Source organism: Myripristis murdjan, chromosome 22, assembly GCF_902150065.1.
Source record: "Myripristis murdjan chromosome 22, fMyrMur1.1, whole genome shotgun sequence".
In the NCBI taxonomy this organism is placed as follows: domain Eukaryota; kingdom Metazoa; phylum Chordata; class Actinopteri; order Holocentriformes; family Holocentridae; genus Myripristis; species Myripristis murdjan.
The window spans coordinates 9771899-9796224 of record NC_044001.1 but is presented as its reverse complement, the minus strand read 5'-3'; the positions used below and the strand labels follow the sequence as shown (position 1 = coordinate 9796224).

General features: G+C 41.6%; 1 protein-coding gene across 1 annotated transcript in view; it reads left to right on the top strand.

Annotated features, from left to right (window-relative positions):
- Positions 1-23013, top strand: part of mta1 (metastasis associated 1) — a 38590-nt gene extending 15577 nt beyond the window's left edge. The window contains exons 5-19 of the mRNA XM_030045076.1: positions 4957-5083; positions 8206-8269; positions 8615-8732; positions 10187-10289; positions 10631-10730; positions 12000-12188; positions 13384-13458; positions 13783-13841; positions 14206-14336; positions 15287-15438; positions 16180-16369; positions 16940-17029; positions 17504-17659; positions 20678-20827; positions 22336-23013. Coding sequence (XP_029900936.1) covers positions 4957-5083; positions 8206-8269; positions 8615-8732; positions 10187-10289; positions 10631-10730; positions 12000-12188; positions 13384-13458; positions 13783-13841; positions 14206-14336; positions 15287-15438; positions 16180-16369; positions 16940-17029; positions 17504-17659; positions 20678-20787 — 1664 coding nt within the window. The 3' untranslated portion in view covers positions 20788-20827; positions 22336-23013. The remainder of the gene's footprint in view (positions 1-4956; positions 5084-8205; positions 8270-8614; positions 8733-10186; positions 10290-10630; positions 10731-11999; positions 12189-13383; positions 13459-13782; positions 13842-14205; positions 14337-15286; positions 15439-16179; positions 16370-16939; positions 17030-17503; positions 17660-20677; positions 20828-22335) is intronic.
- The last annotated feature ends 1313 nt before the right edge of the window (positions 23014-24326 follow it).

The following is a 24326-nucleotide window of genomic DNA, read 5'->3' as shown; positions in this document are numbered from 1 at the left end:
TGACTACAGCTGCCTGCTGAGTGGCCGGTTGCAGTGGCGGACTTGGCATTTTCATTTCCGTGGCCACTCCCTTCAGACATTTGAATTTGCCATGACTCAAAACTTTTTTTCTATTTCTGAGATGTGGCTCCTAGCTGCCATAAACAGCAGACAACAGTGTTGCCAGTGAACTGATTCACAAAAGCAGAAGCAGTTTGGCTGAACTTTAGGCTACGTGGAACAAAACCAGCAGTGAAGTGATTATGCATTAGCCAGTGTTTTCATATTCTATGGCCGCACCCTAAAGCCCTTCTTTTAGGTCATATGCCATTGCCTTCTTTCCAAAACACCTTACAGTACCAAGAGTGAATACATTTATTCATTGTGTCACACGACCACTCTCCATTTGACAAGAGCTGTGATATGTTTTGTTATAATGGGACTAGGTACTAAAGTAAGAGGATAAATTTCTCATTTGCATCTCAAGCTGCAAAGCTTTGAGAACCAAAGCCTTATCCACCATAATGAGAACTAAGAGGAGGCAGCATTCTTCCCCGGTGTTGACACTGTTATATATTTGACCATTATGCCTCATATGAAGCCTATTTAAGTTCTCCAAATTAATTATCAAATCAGATGGGGTCAGTATTACTGATTGTATGTTAGGGAGGAATGCAGGGAAATTATGCATGCACTTGGATGTGTTGTTTCTGTGGTGCGCTGTAAACTTGTTAGCCTTTCTCCTGTTGAACACAATGGCCATTCGCTTTTTTAAAATGTTTTTGTTAAATAGTTTAGTTAGTAGAGTATTTTGTGGCATTTTAAAATAGTTCAAAGTAAAGAGAGGAAAGCCTGAGAGAGAGAGAGAGAAGGGGATGACACACAGCAAAGGTCCTGGGCTGGATTTGAACCGCATACTTCTTGTTTACGTGGCGCGTGCCTTCCCTCCATTGAGCCATCGTTTTTCATGACTGGACATTTTCAGTTCTCTAATTGACATTGAGTGTGATAATTCATCTGTATGGAGAAAAGGCTACTTTTTTTCTTAAACACCTAATTCTAATTGTATACACCAGTCACTTAATACCTGCATTTCCTATTCACACCCTATAGTCCCTGCTGATGAATAATCAAACAGTGTGATTCTGTGCAGCAATACTTGAAGACATTGCATCAGTCACTTGTTCTGCTAATATATCACTGTTTTAATTCCCAAGTCTGATCAATATGTGCTGCTGAACACACTGTTGCACTATCCGCTTTTCTGTACATTTTCTTGAGTAATTTTCACTGCATTGTCAGCTCCGTCAACTGGAAAACTGAATGACAAATGTGGCAGCCCTGAAGTTCAAACTAGGTTAAAAAACAAAAGCAACATTGAAATGGCTGCACATGAAACGGAAAACAATCTTCAAGAAGCAAATGTTGAAGGTAACTTACTGTATTCAACACTGTTTTGAACTTTGTTTAGACAAACATGTCACCTGGTGTGCCTGATTTAAACATCTCATCGACTCTTCACGCCTTCGGTCCTTTAAACATTTGAACAGTAGAAGTGAGTAAAATGTACTTTTCCCAAATTGTCTGCTAAGTTTGCAGAGAAGCATTAATCTGATTATAGGTGTGTGCTTCTGTGCCCACTCCTTTCGCCTCCACGTACACATGCACTGTATCATAGAGGGGAAGTTAGTGTGTTAGGGTGATAACAATGTGCTGTACTCACCTCACCTCCTTGCCCTCAGGCCTCCTCTTTCCTCCCCTTTCCCTCCCCTTTCCCTCTCTCTGCCTGGTAAGGTGACTCATTCATCAATAATTGATAATTGGTTGGGACAGGTGAGATGGAGAGGCAATTTGTGTAGAGTATGGTGTGGGTGTGCTGCCAGGAGATTGGCTTGGCGGCTGGAGGAGAGAAGGACTGAGGCTGGGGAGTTGAGTTGCTCTTCAAGGACACACAGCCAGGGATCGGTGGACGCAGCCAACCTGCTGAGTTGCTGCTGAATAACCCTGCCCTGCAAGTGCTCACTCACGGATCGGTGTGTGTGTGTGTGTGTGTGTGTATGTGTGTGTGAACATCATGCTACCAGAACTGTCCTAATTGATACCAGCGCCAGTGATATTCTGCAATTCTCTGTGTATGATTTAACCTTACGGCAAAACCAACAATGTCATCCAGCACACACCACTTGATTTAAAAGCTTTGTAGAAACATGAACAAGTAAACAGAAACATTATGTCAAGTATGTAAACATAACAGCAACATTACAGGAAGAACACCGACTTACAAGTTGGCCTGTAGCCTTCAAGCGTAAAACAAAGCAACGCTGCAAAATACTAATTTCAAGCTGTATGAAATGTCCTGCTCTAACAATAATACAATGGTACGATTATGTGCTCTCATTTTGCTTTGCACTCCTTCAAGCGTGACTGCAACTCTAACCGTTTCAATATTTAAACACACAGGCTGAGGCTTCATCGGAGTTAAAAACACTGAGTTACATTTTTGTTGAAACCACCGATGATAAAAACACTAGTACTGGTATCATCTTTCAAAATTGCACATGTATACACATCGCTCCGCTCAACGGCGGCATCCATCCCTGTCCTCCACTGGAAGCTGAAAAGTCATCTCACCTCACATCAGCCTCTCCATTGAATCCTATCTCGTCTCCTGTATCTTCCTCCTCCTCTCACTCGAACATGCTCTTATCTCCCAATAAAGAAAATCCTTAAACTTCTCTTAAGCTTGTGTTTCTCTCATGTCTGTTCCTGGCATTTTCGCTTACGTGATCATTCATCGGTCACAGGAATAATGTCAGGGCATCACGGTTCTGACCCTCACACCGCTCACTGTTGATTGAATGTAACGCCGGTGATCCAGGAACTGAAGCTTATTCCGCTGTTGCTCTCATCATAAGCTGCCTGGCCGAATGACGCCTGGAGCATCAGCTGGATCCCTAAAAATGTGAAGCTAAACACAAAACACAGGTGGATGCATGTAGCATGAGAACTGTGTACACAAACGGCATGTTTAACACACACCAAAGGCGCATACACTTGCTCTGTTACTAACAAGCATGCAGCTCATATCCACATGTATTTTGTGGTGTCACACATTTGTGGACTGAGATGCCCCACTTCCTGTCCTGTTCCCATTTCGCAGCTCCCCACCTGATTTGCTGTTACCTATCACCATTTATTTTTTTAATATCTAGTCCTAAATTTCTTCCCTTTACATGGTAGAAGATGGAGTCAGGGCGATGCTGTGCGTCTAAGACTGTGTGTGCGTACCCTACCGTTGGGCACTGATAGTGTCTGGTGGGTGCTGAGTGCTTGGGAGAGTGAGGGAGTGAAGGAGCACTTATTGATTTTGGCCACACATCTCTTCTCCTGAAAATCCCTTGATTGCTTTTGTTCTGCTCCCCGTCTCCCTCTCTCTGTCTCGCTTCCTCTAATGAAACTCCAAATGAATTGGAGCACGCACTGACTGGTCTCTCTCTCTCGCTGCTTCACTGTGGCTCTCTCACTGTCCTCCTTGCTCTCTCGACCATCTCTCTCCCTGGCTCTTTCTCTGCCTGTCTTTCTGCCTCACTCTTCTTCTTGCTCTCACTCTCCTTTCCTGATTTCTCTATTGCTCCCTTCCCTCCTTTCTCTCTCTGTCTTTCTTAGTCTTTTTTTGTCTTCTTTCTTACGCTTCCTCGGTCTTCATCACTTCATTGCAATGTTTTGCCTGTTTTTTCTTTGGCTCTCTGTTTGTCTGTTTTTCTTCCTGTCTCACCTTTCAAGCTTTCCTTCTCTCCCTCTCTCCAGCCCTTCCTCATTCTCCCTTTTACATCCTCCTTCCTTATAGCCAAGAAAGACAGCATGTGGTAGAGATGTTGCCTACCACCAGCAGCTGAATCTATTCTTATAGAATGACTCAGACACCTGACTGACTCATATGGACTGATAACCCTCCAGCAATTGGTCTGCCCATTCATCCTCAGCCCGTTCAATTTTCAAGTAGTGTTTCTCGTCCAGTGTCTTGTAGCCTTTGACTCTTATTCTCTTGTTTTAACCTGTGTGTGATATGAGGTGTCCCCAGCATGGGTCCCATGGTTCATTGAATTTCTGGAAAATTGTGTCAATTTGAAATGCTTATTACAGACAGGAGAAGTCAGTGTATTTAATGAATATTTACAAAAGGTCATGGAATATCATGGCATTTTATCGCCTTCCAATTAGTTTTTGACTGATTTGTAATATTTATGTTCCATCTTGTTAACATTATTTTCACTTCCTCTGCTGAACGAAACAGAATAATCATTCTTAATAAGCACTGTCGATCTGGACATTTTTTTTTTTTTATTTTAACATTTGCAAGGTCTTGGAAATTAAACATTTTAGTCATGGAAAAGTCAAAAAATTTTACATTTGACAAAGAGTGGGAACCCTGGCGCAAGGTTTTTTAACTGAACAACACACTGCCAAGCCCCCTCTGGTGCTAAGCTGTACCTGCTGCCACTGGCTTTTGAGAATGAGCACAATCAGTCACACACAGACACACACACACACACAGTCCAGTGCAGTCACCTATTATAGTCACCTATCCTTTAATCTGAATGTGCATAGGGATGTGGAATAAGCCCACAATGCAGTCAAGGAGCACAGAGTGATGTGTAACACCAGTACAAATGGCTGGTGCAGGGGAGAGCCATGAAATAAGGGAGAATCCTGGGGATAAATAGGAGTCAGTAGGCAGAATTTGCGGAATTGCTTTGTAAGATACCTGTGTACGCGTACATGAGTCTCATTCTCCCTGGGGACCTCATTGTTCCAGCTCATCAAGTGTGCATCCTTGTGCGTTATGTCTGCTTGTTGTGCGGCTGAGACTGTGTGGGACTGGAGCCAATATATTTGGATCCCTCTTTCTCCCAGTGGACGCCATTGTTCCAGCTCATCTGATGTGTGTATGTTTGACTTTTGACCCCACCCACACAGGGGAGCTGGAGGAGGAGATGGAGAATCCAGAGATGGTGGACCTCCCGGAGAAACAGAAACATCAGCTCAGACACAGAGAGCTCTTCCTGTCCCGCCAGCTGGAGTCCTTACCTGCCACGCACATCAGGTATACTCCCGTACATCATCCTAATAAAAAGGGATGGATTTCATATGCTTGTCTTTTTTTTTCTTTCTTTTTCCTTTCTCTGTCGTTCTCTTTGTTCCAAGAATTTAGGCTTTTGGCCTGACTCTGGACACTGTGCTGACCTTTTTTCCATGCGGCACATGTGCTCCAGAATCGAAAGCTTTAGGATCCCAGACAAAAATAGGAGCATGGTCAGTAAAAATAACTGCAAATGCTCATACCTGCTTTGGATCAAGCAGCACATGATGTGCTCCTTTTTTAAGTTTTGTAGGTCACATAAATTTTATTTGTGGCAGTGTATTCTACAAGCATTTCAGAGCCCTGACACTGATTGTCCCCCTCTCAATGAAATTGGGGTGCAGTGTATCTTTTCATCACACACTGGTATAACTTCCAAATGGATACTTGGATTTCCACCAAATTCGGTAAGAAGGTTGGTTGTGGGCCAAAGAAGAATGAACTAACTTTTCACACTGCCTGGCCGAAAGGGGACATGGTAATAAGTGGCGCTAATTGCAAAAAGGTGCATAACTTCCGAACAGATTCCGACATCATCATAAAACTTTGACAAGGTGTGTCATGGGCAACAGACAGACCTAATTAACTTTCAGGCCATTCAGTAAAAAGGGGGTGTAGCAGTGGGCGTAGATTAGCACAACACCACAACATTTTGACACTCACACTGGTTGGGCCATGGTCATTTCCTTCCAGGCCGTGCACACTTTTTTTTTTTTTTTTTTTTCAGTTTCTCCAAAGAGGGCCTTATGCAGTGCCCTCTGACTTGATGAAAAGTTAGTTACAATTCACACATTTGGCAGACACTTTTTATACGCCACAAGCGAAGATCTACTGAGGAGTTAACAACAACATCAAGTGCCATAAAGCTCTGGTTCTGGTCCAAAAGACAGAGGTGCTGTCAGGCAGTGCAAAGCGGGAATGCATAGAGTGCATAAAGTACACAGAGGAAGGCAGAAAATATAGAGGCAGAATTTTTCTTTTTTTTTTTTGATTACACAGCCTGTTAGGTGAAAAGGCAAGAGCTGGGTTTTTAGCCTTTCTTAGACTTTTAGTTGACGCACGGCCACACCCACTTCTGCTTGTGCTCTTCATTACAGATTCTGGATCAGAGGTAGTAGCTCTGCTGCCTTTCTGTTTCTACAGATAAAGTTGGGTAGGGGGTGGGGGAGATGTACTGTACTGTGAGTGGCGACATGTTTACTTGATCATTTCTATTAAAGCTAAACGAGGTTGCAGTTTGCCTGCCCCTCCTCCGATATTGCTTCTTGTCATGCTCTGCCGATTATATTTTTACATGTCACACCACATTTCACTACAGAGAGAGAGAGAAATATCAAGTACATTTCTGCTTCCAGTACTCTGGGTTTGGCTACGAAAGGCTGCAGCTCTCTGACCCCAGAGTCGGTGAGTGATAATAACGTGATACTTTATTGATTCCCGACTCTGGGGTCACAGTGCATAGTCAGCTACAGAACAGCTATGCGAGAAGTTTAACTAAGTGAGCCTTCACCTGGTCTGAATCGACTCGACCACAAAATGATCCTCACAAAGCCGGTGCACATAGTAGGCACATACTGTAAAGTGTCAATGGAAGGACAGGAATTGCTGTTTCCCGTTGGTAAGCTCTGGGCAAAGATAACCAATCTTAGTGTTTTATTATTTGATATTTCTGAAGAGTTAAACAAGATCTGCTCAAAGAAAAATGTCATCAGTTAAACATGTCCATAATAACACCTCTATATTTATGTTTTATATTTACACTTAATAACTTCATTATTTAATACTTAATCATTGAGTTTAATAAATCTCTATAATCTAATTATGAATGGTCAATTTTTCATGCTTTGCTTGGAGTATGATCTCATGATTTTGTATGTGTCATATTATTTGATATATATATATATATACATATATATATATATATATATATATATTTTTTTTTTTTTTTTTTTTTTTTTTTTGCTTTTTGTCATATTTGGTATTGTTTAATTATTTTATTGTGATTGGTTTTTAAATGTTTTGTCTAATTGTGCTTATACTATATATCATTGATCATTGAAAAAATGGTACATCCTAACAAAGAATTTCCATTAAATTTGCACAGTTTTCCCTTTGATGACCAAATAATAACCTGTGATTTTTATACCAGGCTCAGATATTTTGTTCACGACTTGTAGGGTTGATCTAGGATTATTGACTGACTGAGGATGATTTCTTTGACTGAGTAGAAAACCCGAGCCAAATGCTGCTTTCAGATAGTTCTTTGCACTGCAGTGAAGTTTACCGCATCAGTGCAGTTCAGACGATGTGGGCTATGTTGTCAATCCCAGAAAAGTTGAGCTCATTTTTGGATCGCGAAAGCAAGCTGTCACTCCTTATGCTGCTCCATGTGGCAAACCATACCTGTTTGGTGCTGATTAAAGCAAACTCAGAGAAGTGTTTTTTGGCAAATGCTGTGTCACTCAGCACTGATGAGGCCTGTTTAGCAAGTTTTAAGCTTGATTAGATTTCTAACTTAACGCCAGCGTGCAGCAAGGTCGAGCAAGGTGTTTGAATTATTGCTTTGCCAAATCATATTTGCTCCCGGCTAGAGAGGTATGACTAATGAGTTGGTAGATAATTTGAACTCAAACAAGGGGCAGCAGTCTGCTCTGCTCAGTAGTGTAGGGAGTGACCAAAATGTGTGATATCAACAGACCGATTCTGTTCCGATATGAGCCCCCTGTTAGTTCAGCGAGCGGGGGTCCATCTCATTTCTGGAGGCTGAGATGCATCTTATAGAAAAGAGGGTTCCTAGATGGGTTAATGGGACTTTGATTTGCACCAGAATAGCCATTTTCATCTCTTGATTAAATAACACCAATATTGTTTCTCCCAGACTGCATGCAATGTCTAATTTTCTGTTTCCATAACTATTCTGTTTCCTTTCCTTGTTTCTGTGTTCCTTTTTCTTGCTGTCTCTTACTCTTTGCTCCTTCCTTTCTTCCTCTCGTTCCCCCGTATTTTCCTCCCGCCCTTCCCTCAATTATTTCCTCTTCTCATTTCCTTGTTTTCCTTCCTGGTTGTGTGTGATTGGTTGATTGCAGGGGGAAGTGCTGTGTGACGCTGCTGAATGAGACAGAAGCTCTGAAGTCCTACCTGGACAGAGAGGTATGTACATCTGCCAGCTCACCATGCCCAATAGTATGCTGGGGTTTCCTAAATTATAATTAGGTGTATTAGGTTTAAGGAGGTGTGTGTGTGTGTGTGAGAGAGAGAGAGAGAGGCTTATGAGTTTGGAGAGTCTCATTGCCTGATGAATTATTCAGCGTGTTGACCCAGAATGTTCTTTTCACATACAGTAATGAGGAGACGAGAGACTAGCAGAGGGGAAAACACACACACACACACACACACACACACACACACACACACTCCACTCTTCTGTCTCTCCATCTCTCATCCTGTAGCTTTCATTCTAACCTCACATGTTTTCCTGCTATCTTTATTTCCCAGGATGCCTTCTTCTACTCGCTGGTGTATGACCCTCAGCAGAAGACCCTGCTGGCTGATAAGGGGGAGATCCGTGTGGGGAACAAGTACCAGGCCGACATCACAGACCTCCTGAAAGAAGGTACCTCACATTTACATCTTAAGTGTTTAACTTGACACTTCTATCCAGTGCAACTTTCTGTCAGGGCAGCAAATTAACATTTTTTTTTGCAAGGACAGAGAGAGATTGGTGGCTTTTTTTCCCCCCCTCTGTTGTGCCCTGATTTCTTTCACAAAGATTTTTCAGCGTTAATAGTGTTATGTGATCCATAACCGGTGCAGATGAGAGAATTTTGCACCGGCATTCCTGGGGAACATTTTACAAACTTTGAGGTGCTTTATTGTCCCAAGTCCCTGTTTATTTCCCTCTCTGTTTTTTTTTTTTTCCCAAGTAAAGTTAAAAAAAAAAAAAAAACTAATCTAGGTTACCATGGGAACCAGAGTGCTAGCATGCTCATACATATCCAAGCATTTAGAATAAAAGGCAGATGATATCTATGCGCCGCACGACTCTCTGCTCTGAGTTCTTTGGCTCAGCGGAGGGGAGGCTTGCATGCCTGCGTTACCCTAACCGATCAAATCAAATCCCACAGCAATGGGACAAATTATGCAACATTATGTCAAAGTCTGCGTGTGGACTCTTGATGATTTTACAGTTGCCCAAGTGAGTGTGGAGAGAAGAGGGTGGGGTGCATTGTAGTTGTTAGTTTCTAGCCAGACTGCAAGGCTGGAACTCATCACGAGTTTCACATCAAAAGCTGATTATAGATGGAGCCGTGATCCCAACCCCAATGTGAATCTCAATCTATGGCTCATCCTAATGTAAATGGGGGACAGATGAATTTGATAACCATCAGTTTTCAAAAGTCACATATTTTTAATTTATTTTTTTTTTCACTCTGCAACTTGTTTAGAACATTAAACCCCTCAACTACATTCTTCTTTTTCATCATCTTCTCTTTGTTTTATCGTCATCTCTATTATCAGAGTTTGACCGATATGGGCTTTTTGATGGCTGATACCTGTAGTTTCAGACTACTGCCACTGACTGATATTAAAACTCTTTGAATTTCATGCCAAATAATTACAAGGATTCCGTGTTCCCACCAGAGTTTTATTTTTAGCAGGGTGGAAAAGCCCTTGTAATCCCAATCAGACCATCATGGGACCATCACTCTCCACTGACACCCATACTAATGAATCTCTTAAATGCAAATTAGAAGGGTTGGGTGGGTGGTTGTCTGCATGTTGGCAGGGTTAGCAACCCCACCTATTCAGTGGTGAAAGGAAACTCCGAGATTCATTGCAACTTTAAAAGAAGAAGCGATTTTTTTTTTTTTAAAAGGATTATTGAGCAAATGAATAAAATGTACAAAATACAAGCTAGTTTTTATGCAGCTGTGGTTAACAAGGAACGATATTGGCTCAGAACAACATGATTTCCTATCCACAGTATTTAATGTAAGAATTATTATGTTAAGTTAATATTTATGAAATAAGTGTGCACTGAGTTTCTGTGTGTCTGTGTTCATCTAGGTGAGGATGATGACAGGGACCTGGCCAAGCTGGAGGAAAGGGTCTGGGATCCCAGCAGCTCGCTGACAGAGAAGCAGATCGACCAGTTCTTAGTTGTAGCTCGGTAAGACCAAACCTGGAAGTGCAGAACCTACTAAAACATTAAGGCATCTCAGACTTTTTCCAGCCTATAGTGATACTTTTCTTCCTTTGCACAGCTAACTTTGGTTGCCAATTGTAGCCAAATCAGTGCTAATTGGCTGGAGTTGAAATTCAGGCATTAGATTTAAGACTTCACTGATTTCTAATGACTCTTTCTGAGTCTTAATTCTCTCTGTCAGGTACTTTTTTTTCTTTTCTGACACTGTTTCTCTATAGCAAAGGTTTATGTTTTCTTTCTCTTTCAACATCTCTGTTTCTCTATTTTTTTTTTTGTGCCTCTCTCCCACACCCCTGTGCCCCCAGGTCAGTAGGTACATTCGCCAGAGCCCTCGACTGCAGTAGTTCTGTCCGGCAGCCCAGCCTTCACATGAGTGCTGCTGCAGCCTCTAGAGATATCACCTTGGTAAGAGGAACACACACACACACACACACACACACACACACACACACACACACATATACATAAAAGCTGCCTTGGGTTAAATCAGTATCACACCATAGGTGAAAAGTGTAGGAGTGAAGCATTACTGTTAATCAAAGCAAATGCTTGTAGTTTGTGTGTGTGTGTGTGTGTGTGTGTGTGTGTGCATGTTTGTGTGCGCGCGTGTGTGTGTGTGTGCGCGCGTGCGTGTGTGTGTGTGTGCATGTGTATGTGTGTTTGTGGTTGTCAAGGGCTGTCTGGTTATCCTTAACAAGCACTCGGCCCCAGCAGTCTTGCGCGGGCCTGTGCTGCCCTACTTCTGATCCTCATATATAAAATATCCATGAGAGGCCTTCAAGCTACATGCATACACACGCTCACGCGCACGCACACACACATACACACACACGCACACACACACCAAAATCTTTACACATGGGCTGCATGCAGTGATTTAAAGACTCGGGCGCTTTTTCCAAACCTCACAAACTGAACAAATAAAAATGTGTCATACTTGCTGCAACTAATTAACAGGATACTGAAGAAAAGCGATTGATGTGCTCTATTAAAGGTGGAGTCCTCAATTCTGCAGAAACATTGTCGATATTTAAAATCAACAGATTCACCGTCCCTCTCGCTCACACTACCTCCTCTCCCCAGCTCCCCTCCCCCTCCCCTTTGCCCCTGTCTTGTGCACGAGCACCAACGCCCCCTGTTGCTGATTGGCGGGAACAGTGCTGTGTGGCCTGATCCGAGCCACTGTGTTTGTCTCCCATTTACAGAGCCAGAGCTGTATACGCAAGATTTTTTTTTTTTTCCACTGCACACACAGAACAGACAGCTAATGGACCGTGAGAAGATATTCGCTGAATTTGTTGATTTCAGATATCAATGACTACTGACCCCGCGTTCAGCAGCCCAAACCAAAATAGTTTAGTCAGATGGCTGAAAAGGGAATCGGTGACTAGCAGTTACTAAATTTCACTGAATGAATTTATTTGCTTGCTTCATATCCAGGACAATGGACTGTTGCACTACAACAGAAAAAAAATGTTCCATTCGTTAAAATTGTGTGACATTTTATGTATGACAGTAAATTACAACTGTGTCCCTGATGGATTGGTTTCTTTGAGTTAATCAGTCCTCTTTTATGAAGGACAGTTGCGCAATCCCATACATTTAAAAAAAAAAAAAAAAAAATGTCAGGACGACGCAGTGAAGTCCTCAGGCTTATTTCCATCTTGTGTTTAGTTCCACGCCATGGACACCCTCCACGCCACGGGCTACGACATGACACGGGCCATCGCAGCGCTGGTGCCTCAGGGCGGGCCCGTTCTCTGCAGGGACGAGATGGAGGAGTGGAGCGCCTCGGAGGCCAACTTGTTCGAAGAAGCATTGGAGAAATACGGCAAGGACTTCACCGATATCCAGCAGGACTTTGTGAGTAGCAAACGATTGGAAAAATCAAGTTCAAGACTGGCACAATAAGGGATTGTTCACTTTTCACTCCTCCGTGCTAGTAGGGATTATTTATGAAGTATTTCAAAGCCATTTTTGTGTACTTGTGTGGTAGAGGTATGCAGGAAAGAGGAAAGGTGGTTTTGAGTAGCTGTAATGCTCCAGGACGCCCATGAGTGAATATATAGGGATCCACGGGGCTGTAATTGATGCTTCTACATGCAGAATCCACAGAGGAAGAGTTCAACTTCTGTAGGAGGCATTTACATTTCATCAAGGTATTTGCTTTTATGCAGAGTAATTTCTGGGTGCAACTATGGAATAAATTAAAATTTCTGGATTGCCAACATCATAGTCATCGATGACTAAAGAGAGTAAGCTGCAGCACAGAGTACGAATAAGTATTTCTTTCTCCCTTGAAACATTGCATAGAAATTTATTTGACTGCGTTGACTAAGTATGGGACTTATTTAAAGGCAAAGAGAATGCTGCTTTTCTGCTGTGGGTCCTCGCAGTCCTCTGTGCTTTCAGCCTGAGAAGAATGGTGCTGCCGTTACTGGCGCTGTGAACAATAAATTGTGCCAGGCCGTCACTGTGTGCCTCACTCTACCACCTGGTGGCTGGCTGCCGTCAGTGCTGCTCGCTCCGTTTCCACCCGGGCCTCTCTCTCCAAACAACAGGACTAACCACTGTTATGGGTGGGGCCACTCCTGGCAACTTGACAGCTCTGTTGCCTCTCAAACTTCTTAGAGGGAACTTTACAATGCAACCTTAGCAGATTAAAATAGATTTTACAGCCAGTTGCATATTTCTCTTTCATAAATACATTCCGCCTAAAAGTAGAAACTGAAGTTATTTCTGCTACAGATTTTTTTTGTTGAGACCTGTGTTCACTTTTAGAGATGCAGCGGTCCGCTTCACATTTAGTCAGTTACCTTTTACACTGAGTCACAGTACTGCTGACCACTGAGTAACAGCAGTGGAAATGTTACGTGTTAAGTGCTTTGCTCAAAGCCACCAATATTGTAAAGCATGAGAAGTTCACATCCCATATCCAGATTTTCGCCACCAGTCTGGAGAACCAGGCGAGCAACCTGCCAATCACAAGTCTACAGCTACCACCGCAGTAAATGATAGACTGAAATAATGTTTCTTTTACTGCTCTCCTCTCCTCCAGCTGCCCTGGAAATCTCTGACCAGTATTATCGAATATTACTACATGTGGAAGACCACAGACAGATATGTACAGCAGGTAACACAATTCATTACTCCTTTCACACACTGATTTATGAACATTTGAGGCAATCTTAGTGGGCGGTGGTGCCAAGATTTATGACCAAACATATATTTTTTTTATTGTAATGTTGTTCCTTTATAACCCATTAAGTGTTTGACATTGATTTTGTCACATTTTATGATTTACATCCCTGTCAGAGGCGATGTTGCTTTTGCCTCCTGAATACCGTGCTGGCTGTATTTAGGCCATCTCTGTCATAGAGGGAAGAAACTTACTTCTGATCACATCCTTCTATCGCTTTATTTTCTCCCTCCTCCTCACCCTCTGTTTCCGTTCCAGAAACGGTTAAAAGCAGCGGAGGCGGAGAGCAAGTTGAAGCAGGTCTACATCCCTAACTAGTGAGTACCCTGATGGAAGTTTTTCATGAGAAATACTGGATTTATTTGTGTTTTTCAGAAGGAATTGTGCAGCTTTCTCTCCGTTTGAATACATCAAGAAATGAATGGCACAAATTTTGTGGAAAATTAGTGACCTTCTCAACAAAATCTTAAGTATTTTAGAGTTGGACATCTGCTCCAGTTGTTAGAGCACAAGCCCTTCTTTCAGTCTATTAGTATTCATGGACGCTCTCGCTACAGTATCAGTGTAACTGCTGTCCCTGGCAGTTGGCTGATGAATGTTATCTATTCTCTTGGTAAATGTACTCTGAGTTAGCCAGTCCTGTCTTTTCTGTACTGTCTCTCTCTGTCTGTCCCACACCAGTAACAAGCCCAACCCCAACCAGCTGAGTAACAGTGTAAAGCCCGCTCTGGTCAATGGAGCAGCAGGTACCGGCGTCCCTGGACCTCCAGGTCAGACCCCTGGCCTGGGCCGAGCCTGTGAAAGCTGCTACAGTAAGTTACTCCCACAGCACTACTGTCAGATAAAAAAAAACAAAAAAAAAACAAGTTGAAATGATTATGCACATGTCGTGTGAGTGTCATGCCTAAAAATTGTGTTGTGGTGTTCTTTCTCTTGCCTGAAAAGCTTAATTTTGGCATAATCGTGTTTTCACATGTGCCCTGCCCAGACATTCACCATCCAAATAATCTTTTCTCATGAAATTGTTGCCGAACCAAATTTCAATAGCTATTTTGTATTTTTGTATTTTCATCTTAAGGCTAACCATTGACATTCACATAATTACATGTCTGCTGTCAGCAGACTGTAAACTGGTGAAAATCAATAACATTGCAGTGATAGTTGGCACAAAAAGAGCCTAATAGTGGAATGGGTTGCACGCCATTTCCATATCACACTGCCGGGAACACTGTTATACATTCACAGTGCTCATCCTGCGACTTGCAAGGTTAAGTTGAAAGTTAATTTTAACTTGCAAGTACCAGCATGAGCACTTTCTGTAGTAAGGTGTTTGCTCTGTGATATCGACATGCATCTGACCTCCAAGTAAGACTTCAGTTCATCAGCTCTGCCTAAATGCTCCCCGTGGACCCCAGCACAAGGAGTCACTATATCAGGCCCTGAGTACTGACAGTGTCCAGAAAAACCAAACCATGTAGACTTGGTCAGTGAGGGTGTTAGAGAGTAACAATCACAGGAAGCCAAGAGAGATGGGGGAGGAGAGTATTATCTGCCCTGCAGCAGAGTATTGTAGGAGCTATTTTAGTGGTTGTAATTAATTCAGTGATGAGTGATTAGAGGCTGTGCATGCGCGTACATGCGTTCATGATTGTGTGTGGGATTGTGTCCAGTCTCAAATGCTTGTATGTGTGTGTTGGTGTGTTACTGTACTAACATTTGTCTCCATCGGGGTGTGTGTGTGTGTGTGTGTGTGTGTGTGCAGCCAGCAGCTCCTACCAGTGGTACTCCTGGGGTCCTCCCAACATGCAGTGTCGTCTGTGCGCGTCTTGCTGGACCTACTGGAAGAAGTATGGAGGTCTAAAGATGCCCACCAGGCTGGACGGAGAGAGGCCTGGACCCAACCGTAACAACATGGTACACACACAGACACACACACACACACACACACTTGTGTTGGGACACCTTTGACATACATTCACTCACCTCTAACCTTAAAGGTTTCCCACACCGTTAAACCACATGCTTAACCTACGTTTAATTTTAGGTCAGAGTTTGAAACCATAACCCCCGCAAGCATTCCTCGCAAGTGACCCCATGTAACATCCACAGGAACATGCGCGCGCACACACACACACACACACACACACACACACACACAATCATGCCCTTAAATCCCCTCAGCAATTCAACAAGCCAGATTAAGTTACACAAACATAAACGTAGCTAAACTTGACTGGAGATTTGCCAGACTGATGAAAAGTGTAGATTGTTTAGCAGTGAACTCTGGGCCCCAGGTTAATTATTGGGATATTAAATTACTTTGGCTGTCTTAGCCCGGCCTATGTGCTCAATGTACAGTATTTACACTTTTGGGGGCATTCCAGTTAATTCCATTTTCCAAGGAAATGAGTAAATCCTTGGAAAAAAGTAATTGAATCTATTTCAGATAACAGTTCACTCTAGATTCTGGCTGTGAGTCAGTTGATAGTTTACCCTTTTAGCTTGCAGTTTCTGTGAAATTCTTGGATTCATGTCTGTTCTCCTTTTTTAGGATTTTCTGTCTTTGACGCTACATGTGTCAGTATTTAAACACGTTGCCACACACGTTGCCTTGGCTAAGAAAGTGGTGTTTTTTCTCTGATTTTTCTGATTCAGAGCCCCCATGGCCTGCCCTTGCGGCACAGCGGCAGCCCCAAGTTTGCTGTGAAGACACGACAGGCTTTCTACCTGCAGACCACCGGCCTGACGAGGGCAGCACGGCGCCTCTGCCAGGATATCATCAGGCCACGCTACCTGGCCAGGCACCCCTACCTCCCTGTCAACACAGCAGCTATCAAGGCAGAATGTGAGGACCTGCATCTGTCATCAGCCATACTCTTACTTATGTTTTCATCTTTGCTTTTTTTTGTGCGGATTTAGTATTTTAGCAATATTACTGGACAAAATTACCAATGATGACAACAATTCTAATGCTTATTTCCATTGTGAGAATGCGTAATGTGAGCTAGCATTTAGCTGTCGCTGTTTGCTAAGAAAAGTCCTTGACCGAGGCTCCGTGCTAATGAAGGTTTATGCTTGTATTGCTGATATAAGACATGGTATTATGAATAAATTAAGGATGTAAACAGGGGCCAAGTAAACAATTATACAGACGTTTGCGGTAATGCTGACATTAGGGAAATGAGTTGGCTGCAAATTCTGCAAGTCAAAGCTGCAAAAAAAGTTTTACAGACCTTTCTCAGATCAACACAGTGCCCTTGGTTGGACATCACTCACTTTTTTAAAGATAATTGTATTGATGTAAAGAAAAACAGTTGCATTCTGGGGCTTGTAAAGATAATGCTTTTTCTACTCATAGCTGGACTGTGTAGTCTGAAGTTTCCATTAACTGTACTGTTGCATTGTATTTCTACAGGTGCTCTGAGGTTGCCAGATTGGCCAAAAAAGCCTTTGCCACTGAAACCTGTGGAGCGTAAACCCCTGGAGTCAGTGGTCCGATATTTAGGTAAAAGGAAGTCAGTCAGCCCCTGCATCTCTCACTATGGTTGCATAATCTTTTGCATTGGACTTGATGTTTTCAAGCAGTTTTAACTGGGTAGGGATATTGTTTGTTTTTTTTTAGATACCATAATTGTTTTAGATATTTAAAAACATGTCATACCAACTTTGAAATTTTTCAATTTCTAATATTCCTATCATTTTGTTCTTTTAAGAGGAATCAAACTATGCGTAATTTGTATTTTCGAAATAGTTCCATAATCATGTGAAGTAGGGGGGTAATGTGATGATGCTGAAATAGCATACCCTTATTCACCTGTATACATCTCTTTTTCCAATTCAAGTGTTTGAAAACATTGTGTCCACTTTGTTGGCTTAATTGTTTTTTTTAAGCATTCTTTAGTCCTCATGTGATTTCTCACTTTCCTCTTCTTACCCCTTCTTGTTTGTGCCCTCTACTTCTCCTCCTTTCCTTCTTCAGAAGCACACCCCCGTCCAGCCAAACCAGACCCCCCAGCTCGCGGAGGGTCCATCTCCATGGGCAGCCTGACGCCCATAAAATCTTCTCCCATCCTCAACAATGGCTCACCCACCATCCTGGGCAAACGCACCTACGAACAGCACAATGGACTGGATGGTGAGTGAGAACACAGCACTGATCAGGAATGGAGTCAAAATCTAAGCTGATGGTACAACTAATCAATTTTTGTAGAGCCGCACCTTTAATCATGTATAATCATCGTATAAATTGCGGTTCTGAGGTTGCCATGGCAAGTAATTTTCAAATATGGGCATATTACTATTCTTGAAACACTTTCTTTGATCTGCTGCAGCTGAAAATAGTGAACATGATAATGCAAGATTCAAAAACTGGATTAAAAATGTTTGTGACATCATCATGCCTAATGATACTGGTAATCTTATGTAACTAATCAACAAAACGTTATATCCTGTCTAACCTCTGTTAGATGGCATATGAGACTTTTATTTTTATGAAGAAAACTGAGTAAATTAATAGGAGAGTGACCTCAGCCATTATATTTGTGTTATGTTGTGTTTCTACTCCTAAGGCAGTATTTCTCAGATTATTGACACCAGAATGCCTATTTATAGATTGGTCTGAAATATCACACAGCCTTTAGCTAGTATTATCATACTGCAGGAGATGGCAAACTCGTGCTGGCCAGGGCTCAGTTTTATTATCTTAAGCAGAATGATAGTAAGGTCACATGCTGGGTCTACTACATTTATTTATTTATTTATTTATTTTTTCATGTGGTGTTAAATTCAGCAGAAATCAATAGGCACAAATGAGCTCTGATTCATTCAATTTTAAAGTTAGAATGTCTTAAAATGTATTTATTTTTTAAGATTTAGACGCAGTCTGAAGGCACATCTGATCTCACTCCATGGCCTCAACACACAATTTGAAATCCACCGCCCAAAGGGTTTGTGTGGGGCTTATGCTTTTTATTTATTTATTTATTTATTTCCTCTCTTTTTTGGGGAGGGTGGGGGGGTGTCCCACTTTCCCTCTCCCTCGTGACAGAGGGAGAGAGGCAGACTGTGCGATCAAGAGAGTGATAGAAAGCGAGAAAGACAGACAGAAAGGGGGAGAGAGAGAGAGAGAGAGAGAGAGAGAGGGAAGAGCGATTGCAAGAGGATCGGATCGGCCTTGATGCTTTAGCTGGAGGCTACAGTCTGTGTTGTCATGGTAACAGCAGAGAGGAGGAGGACTTGGTGAGTGTATCCTGAGGGAGAGCAGCTCCACTGGCCTGCTAGCCCACCTCAGGCCCAGGCTGGCATAACACTCCAGGATGAGATTTGGGTTGGATATGAGCCTGTTTACTATGCTAGGGCCCAGCATGGATTGGGGATTGCCTGGATTTTACCAGAAACTCCTAAACTCTTGAATTTTGCACTGCGAACCATTATTTTTTATTTATTTATTTATTTTTTACTTTAAACTGACATATTTGTAAGTTACCATTCATATCATTCCTCCCTCCGCTTTATTTAAATAGTTACAAATGTGGGAGAGCACCACTGCACTGACTTGTTTTTCTACAAATTGCAACCAAATGAGCAAAATGAAAGCAGGAGTGGAGTATTAACAAAGCCTGTCAATAAAACCAAAGTGTTACACAGCAGTGTTTCCTCTGTAAATTTATGCAGCTCTGTTGCTTTGGGCTGTAAGTGTTGTTTTGTTCCTATCTGTCACTATGTGGATCTAGGTTGATCTATGTTTAAACTTGAAATTGTCTTGTCCTAATCATAGTACTATCATTTCTAGAAACATCAGCACACTGACTTTTGTAGTTACAGATAATGCTAACTAAATTACATGGTCTAGTGGTGCTGTCTTGCCGTTGTGGCACTCCACTGCTAAATACAGTGGGGAACACTTTATGCACTATTCATCATCAATCCCCATTCCATCATTTTGTTATCAAATCACAAACTTCAAACTTAACAGATTGTGAGTGACACATGTTGAATGGCCACATCTCCTTCTGCGTGGAGAATTGCATGAGAGGGTTCTGAATTCATAGTTCAGTGGAAGGTTTGGCACTGGATGAGGATCAGGTTTTTTTAATGGGGCCATGGAGTCTTAGTTCACTGTTTTTTTGTGTAATTTTGCAAATGCAGTGGATTGCCTGCAGTCTTTGGGTTTTGAATCAGTGTCAAAGTTTTGAGCATTCATCTTTTGTTTTGGAAAATCACTCACCATGTCAAACCTCACAGGCGCAACACAGACAGTGTGGTTTACCAATCAGACCTTGTAGCATATCTGTGGACCTTGTCAGTGTGAATTTAGTAAGCATGGCTGTTTGAAGAAAGGCTACTTTTTTAGGAAGGTTTACAGTTATAGTGCCTAACTGTTGACATTGTAATGTCCATTCAGGGTCATATTGTCAGGAGTATGATCATGAATATTTAGGATGATTGCCCAGGACCTGCTAATATTCGCCTCTCTCTCTCTCATACCAAGCAGGTGTGTGTTGGAGAGGATGATAGACATGTAACAAGGCAATAATGCATAGCTTTTTCTGAATATGCTGAGGATTGTGAGTCAAAATTTCCATTTTCAGCATTTCAGATTTATTGTTGATTTTCACAATAATTGCCCTTATACTTAAAGTGGCAGTTTGGATTCTTACCCATATACTGTTATTTGCTGGTCCATAGCAAGTGTAACACAAGTTCGGTCCATTAAATCCTTCCCTGTGGCAAGCTGAGGGCTGTACTGCTCTAAAATGAATGAATTCTGTTCATCAGATAATGTGAAATAAAGAACAGACTTGATTTCTAGAAACCCATGACAAAGTTTGATGCCGTAGGTGGAAGCAGTTTATGGATGTCTTTATCCAAATGAGATGGGACTAAAGAACAGGCAGTGGAGAAAATGCTGCAGGTGGTCAAGGGAGACTTAAAACAGATCTCTCCTCTCCCCTCCATACCATCTGTCATTAGACTTCTGAGTCCATAAAAAGAAAGCGCTACTTCATGTTGCCACCAGAGGGCAGACAACATCATCTTTTGGTGTAACCGTTGGTGGCAGTGGACTGATGGCAGACTGCAGGAGGCAGATTGTCTTTGTGTGTTCTCTGAACCAGCTCAAACTAACACCCCCTGTGCCCTTCCCAATCTGCAGGCACTAAATCCAAAGCCCTGGCTCCGCAGTGGGACATCATGGCCAAACGGGTGAGTGAACCAGGACGTCCCACGGGCCCCATGCAGGACGAGGTGCATGAATTGGACTGACCACTCTATGGGAATGACCTCTATTACAAACCCCAGTGAGGTAAGGGAGACTGCTGGGAAACCAGGGCTGCATAATTATGGCACAAATATTCATCCCCCTCATTTTCTCGAACATTGTGATCCCAATCATTTGTTTTAGATGCAGGGAAGTGATTTTTATTTATAAGAAGTTATTGTTTTAACTCCTGCTGTCTTACGCTCAGTGTGGTCCTTATTTACAAATTCAAATAATAAATAATGAACTGGGTTTTTGTTTGGTTGTGCCGAAGCTGCAACCTTAAGCCAGACAGAATCAGAATCATTGCCTTTTAGTCGACGTCTCGTTTAAAATCAAACTATCACCAAATGACTAACAATGAATAAAAGGTTATAAAATTGGAACTAAACCTGCTGTTATGCATATTATCTTTGTTAATATAGGGCCTTATTCTTTTCCACTTTTCACATGTTCCTTGTAGCACATTCAACGGCTGTGATAGATCAAACTTAACACAATAGGGGAAGTGCTTTACTTTATTCAATGTAAGAAGTGCCTCAATGTGGCTGAATTACACGATTATTAATCACTGAAACAGAGAATCCTACTTTTTTCCAAGCCTTGGAGCGATTTTTTTTTTTTTTCTCCCCAGTGTCAAATCATCATTATACCAGTTCCGTTGTTCAGTCTTTCATTTTTGATGAATGTGTAAGAGTATTTCATTTGCTGTTTGGTTTTCTAAACCAAAATCAGATCATGTACAGCTGATTTCTTCCCCTTCCTGTTATCTAGCTCTTAAGCCGCATTCAGAAGGGATTTGTTTTACAGGGTTAGGTGGGGTAATGTAATCATTACCAGAGCATGTCTGTAATTTTGGTCCTGCCAGTATCTGCTGCGTTGGTTTACCAAAACAAAAACAAAAAAAGGAAAAAAGAAAGAAAAGAAAAGAAAAAAGAAAAAATAGCCTCTTTAACCTCCTGTAAAATGTCCAGTGAAAATAACCTGAGGTAAAACTAGTCCTTTCTGTCCATGAGACTGTGAGTGTGAATATTCTGTCATTTCCTTTGGGAAAGGGACTCTGTGTGAATCACAGTTCAGTCTCAGAGTCTCAACTTTTGTCCCGTTGCGGCTTGTCTTTTCTTTTGCATCTGTGCTTTATGATTATTGATTGAGCATATCAGAGTATTTGTGTATGTATGACGTATGACTAATGTTAAGTCTATCAACAAAACACATAAATGGAGTAGATAATCCCATCCCTGCAATTGTGGAAACACAGATATCCAGTGCGAATTGGACATTGACATTACAGATGTTCTGTATTAGCAGTTGCTTTACACACAAACCCTTTTGATTCCCGATGAAGGTCCTTTAACGAAACATTGACTCATCATTAACTATTGTATTGAGGTGCAAAAGCAGGTAGTGTGCAAGTGTGTATTTATGTATGTATGTATTGTACATATTCAGGAATACTGAAGAAAAGAGGTGTGAGTGTACACCACATAGATGTTTTTAACTTCAACAACACAAAATAATTTTAATAATCTCTTCATGTGTCTTTTTTGCAGCAAAATGGGACATCAAATGGAAGGCATTTTCCAATAAAGCAAGGCCGAGGGAAGCTGGATGGAGAGGAGACGACAGTATTGGCCGCCTGGCTTCAGTCCGCATGGGTCTGTCAGACTGTTGAAGACCAACCAATCGTCTTTGCAAACGGAGTTTAGTTGCGGTCATCACAAGATGAGCCTGACTGTACAGGACTGTGTTTATTACTTACATTTCTCGTTATTACTGTCATTGTAATTATTATTATTGTTATTATAATTTTTTCTACCAACTATAACTCAGAAGCTTATTGTTTAATTGTCGATCAAACGATGAAACTTACGAAAGTTTCGTGAAAACATGCTTGCAAAACCCTGTGGAAAAGGGTGGAAGGACTGTAACATAAGCCACTTGCATCTTCTTCTTCGTCTTTATCTTTTTTCTTTTTTTTTTTTTTATTACAAGTTGGATTCTGCAAGGTTCAATCCTGCAAGGAGACGCACTTTTATTTCAGCAACACAAGTAACTCCTTGTCCTCTGTTATGATTTTGAATGCTTTACGGGATTCTTCTGTTTTGTGAGCCAGCCTTGTTCTTTGGCCAGAGAGGTTTAACTTATTGAGAAAGACTTGCTGTTTTTTCTACCTTTTTCACAAGTAATGCATCTATGCTTCGATAATATAATTAAAAAAGATAATTGATTTTCCCTTTCCTTGTGGTGTCTGTTGACAGAGATGACTGTGTCAAAAGGAGCACTGAACGCTCTGTTCCTTGCCGGCCGTGCAATTTTCTACTTTGAAATCACTCTTTTTCCTCCTTTGGTTAAACAGCGATGCATAAAGTTCCTATTCATAAGCAGATGTTGCTCTCCGAAATGTAATACATCAGTTTTAGAAAATATTTCCTGCCCTAAAATTCAATCAGTGTTACAAATGCAAAAGATTACACATTTACAAACAAAAATGTATTGTAAGCAAAGGTCCAAACATAATTAATCAGAATTCTGCTGCCATGTAAATTCACTTTATTTTCAGGTCAACAATCATTTTCTCAGAGTAGTAATTTTTTTCCTACATTAGTTGATATATAATGTTGGAATAAAGCTCCTCAACTGTGTCGCTGGTGTAAGCACATCAGTCATCCCAGTGGTCGCTCTGTCACGATGCCTGTTGATAATCACGAAAAAAAAAAAAAATGCTGATATCCATATTGATAAAACAGTAATTATTACTGTTAGGTTACCATTGCTATTCAGCTTACTTGCACTAAACCTAAAGCTCATATTCTCAACCATAATTCAACAACACAGGCACATGAATTTTATTTATGATTGTTCCCCTGGCTCAAAGATCATGCTATTCTCCCACCACTAGTGCACAGTAAATATCATAATCTCATCAAAATAAGGTCTCATCCTTTCAAGAATTATGATAGAGTGATATTATAGTTATTATAATGATGACTGTGATGGTCTGATATCACCACATGTATCAGCTTGGTCCGAATCCTCTGATCTGAGACGTTTGTTTCGATCATTTTTTCCGGTCCACTCATCTGTAGGGCAAGGCCGACGCTAATTTGCAACATAATGATTTTGAGTGATCAGCCGGGCGCTCCATCTTTATTAGGGCCTGTGGAAAAAAGCATTTTGAAGGTATCTCAGTATCGCCCATTAATGCCCAATTGAGATGATATCTGGTTAGTGAGATGGCCTTGGTATACAGATAATGTCATTACCGTGCTCTTCAAATCATTGAGTGACCATTGAGAAACCATTAGAGCCCTACACTGTAGTGGGACTTTATTGCAGGGGTTTCGTTCATTTTAGACATATTTTGTCTGTGTGGCACCAATGGGACATAATGGATGGGCGTTGGTGCACATTTTGTCCTGCACTTTTCCACAGCTTCTCTATGCCTCTCCTCTAACTTGTGCATACCAAAATAGCTGCCCTCTGTTTTGGTCAGTGTGAGCTCTTGGCTGCACAGTTTATGTGGATGAAGACTTAAAATCAT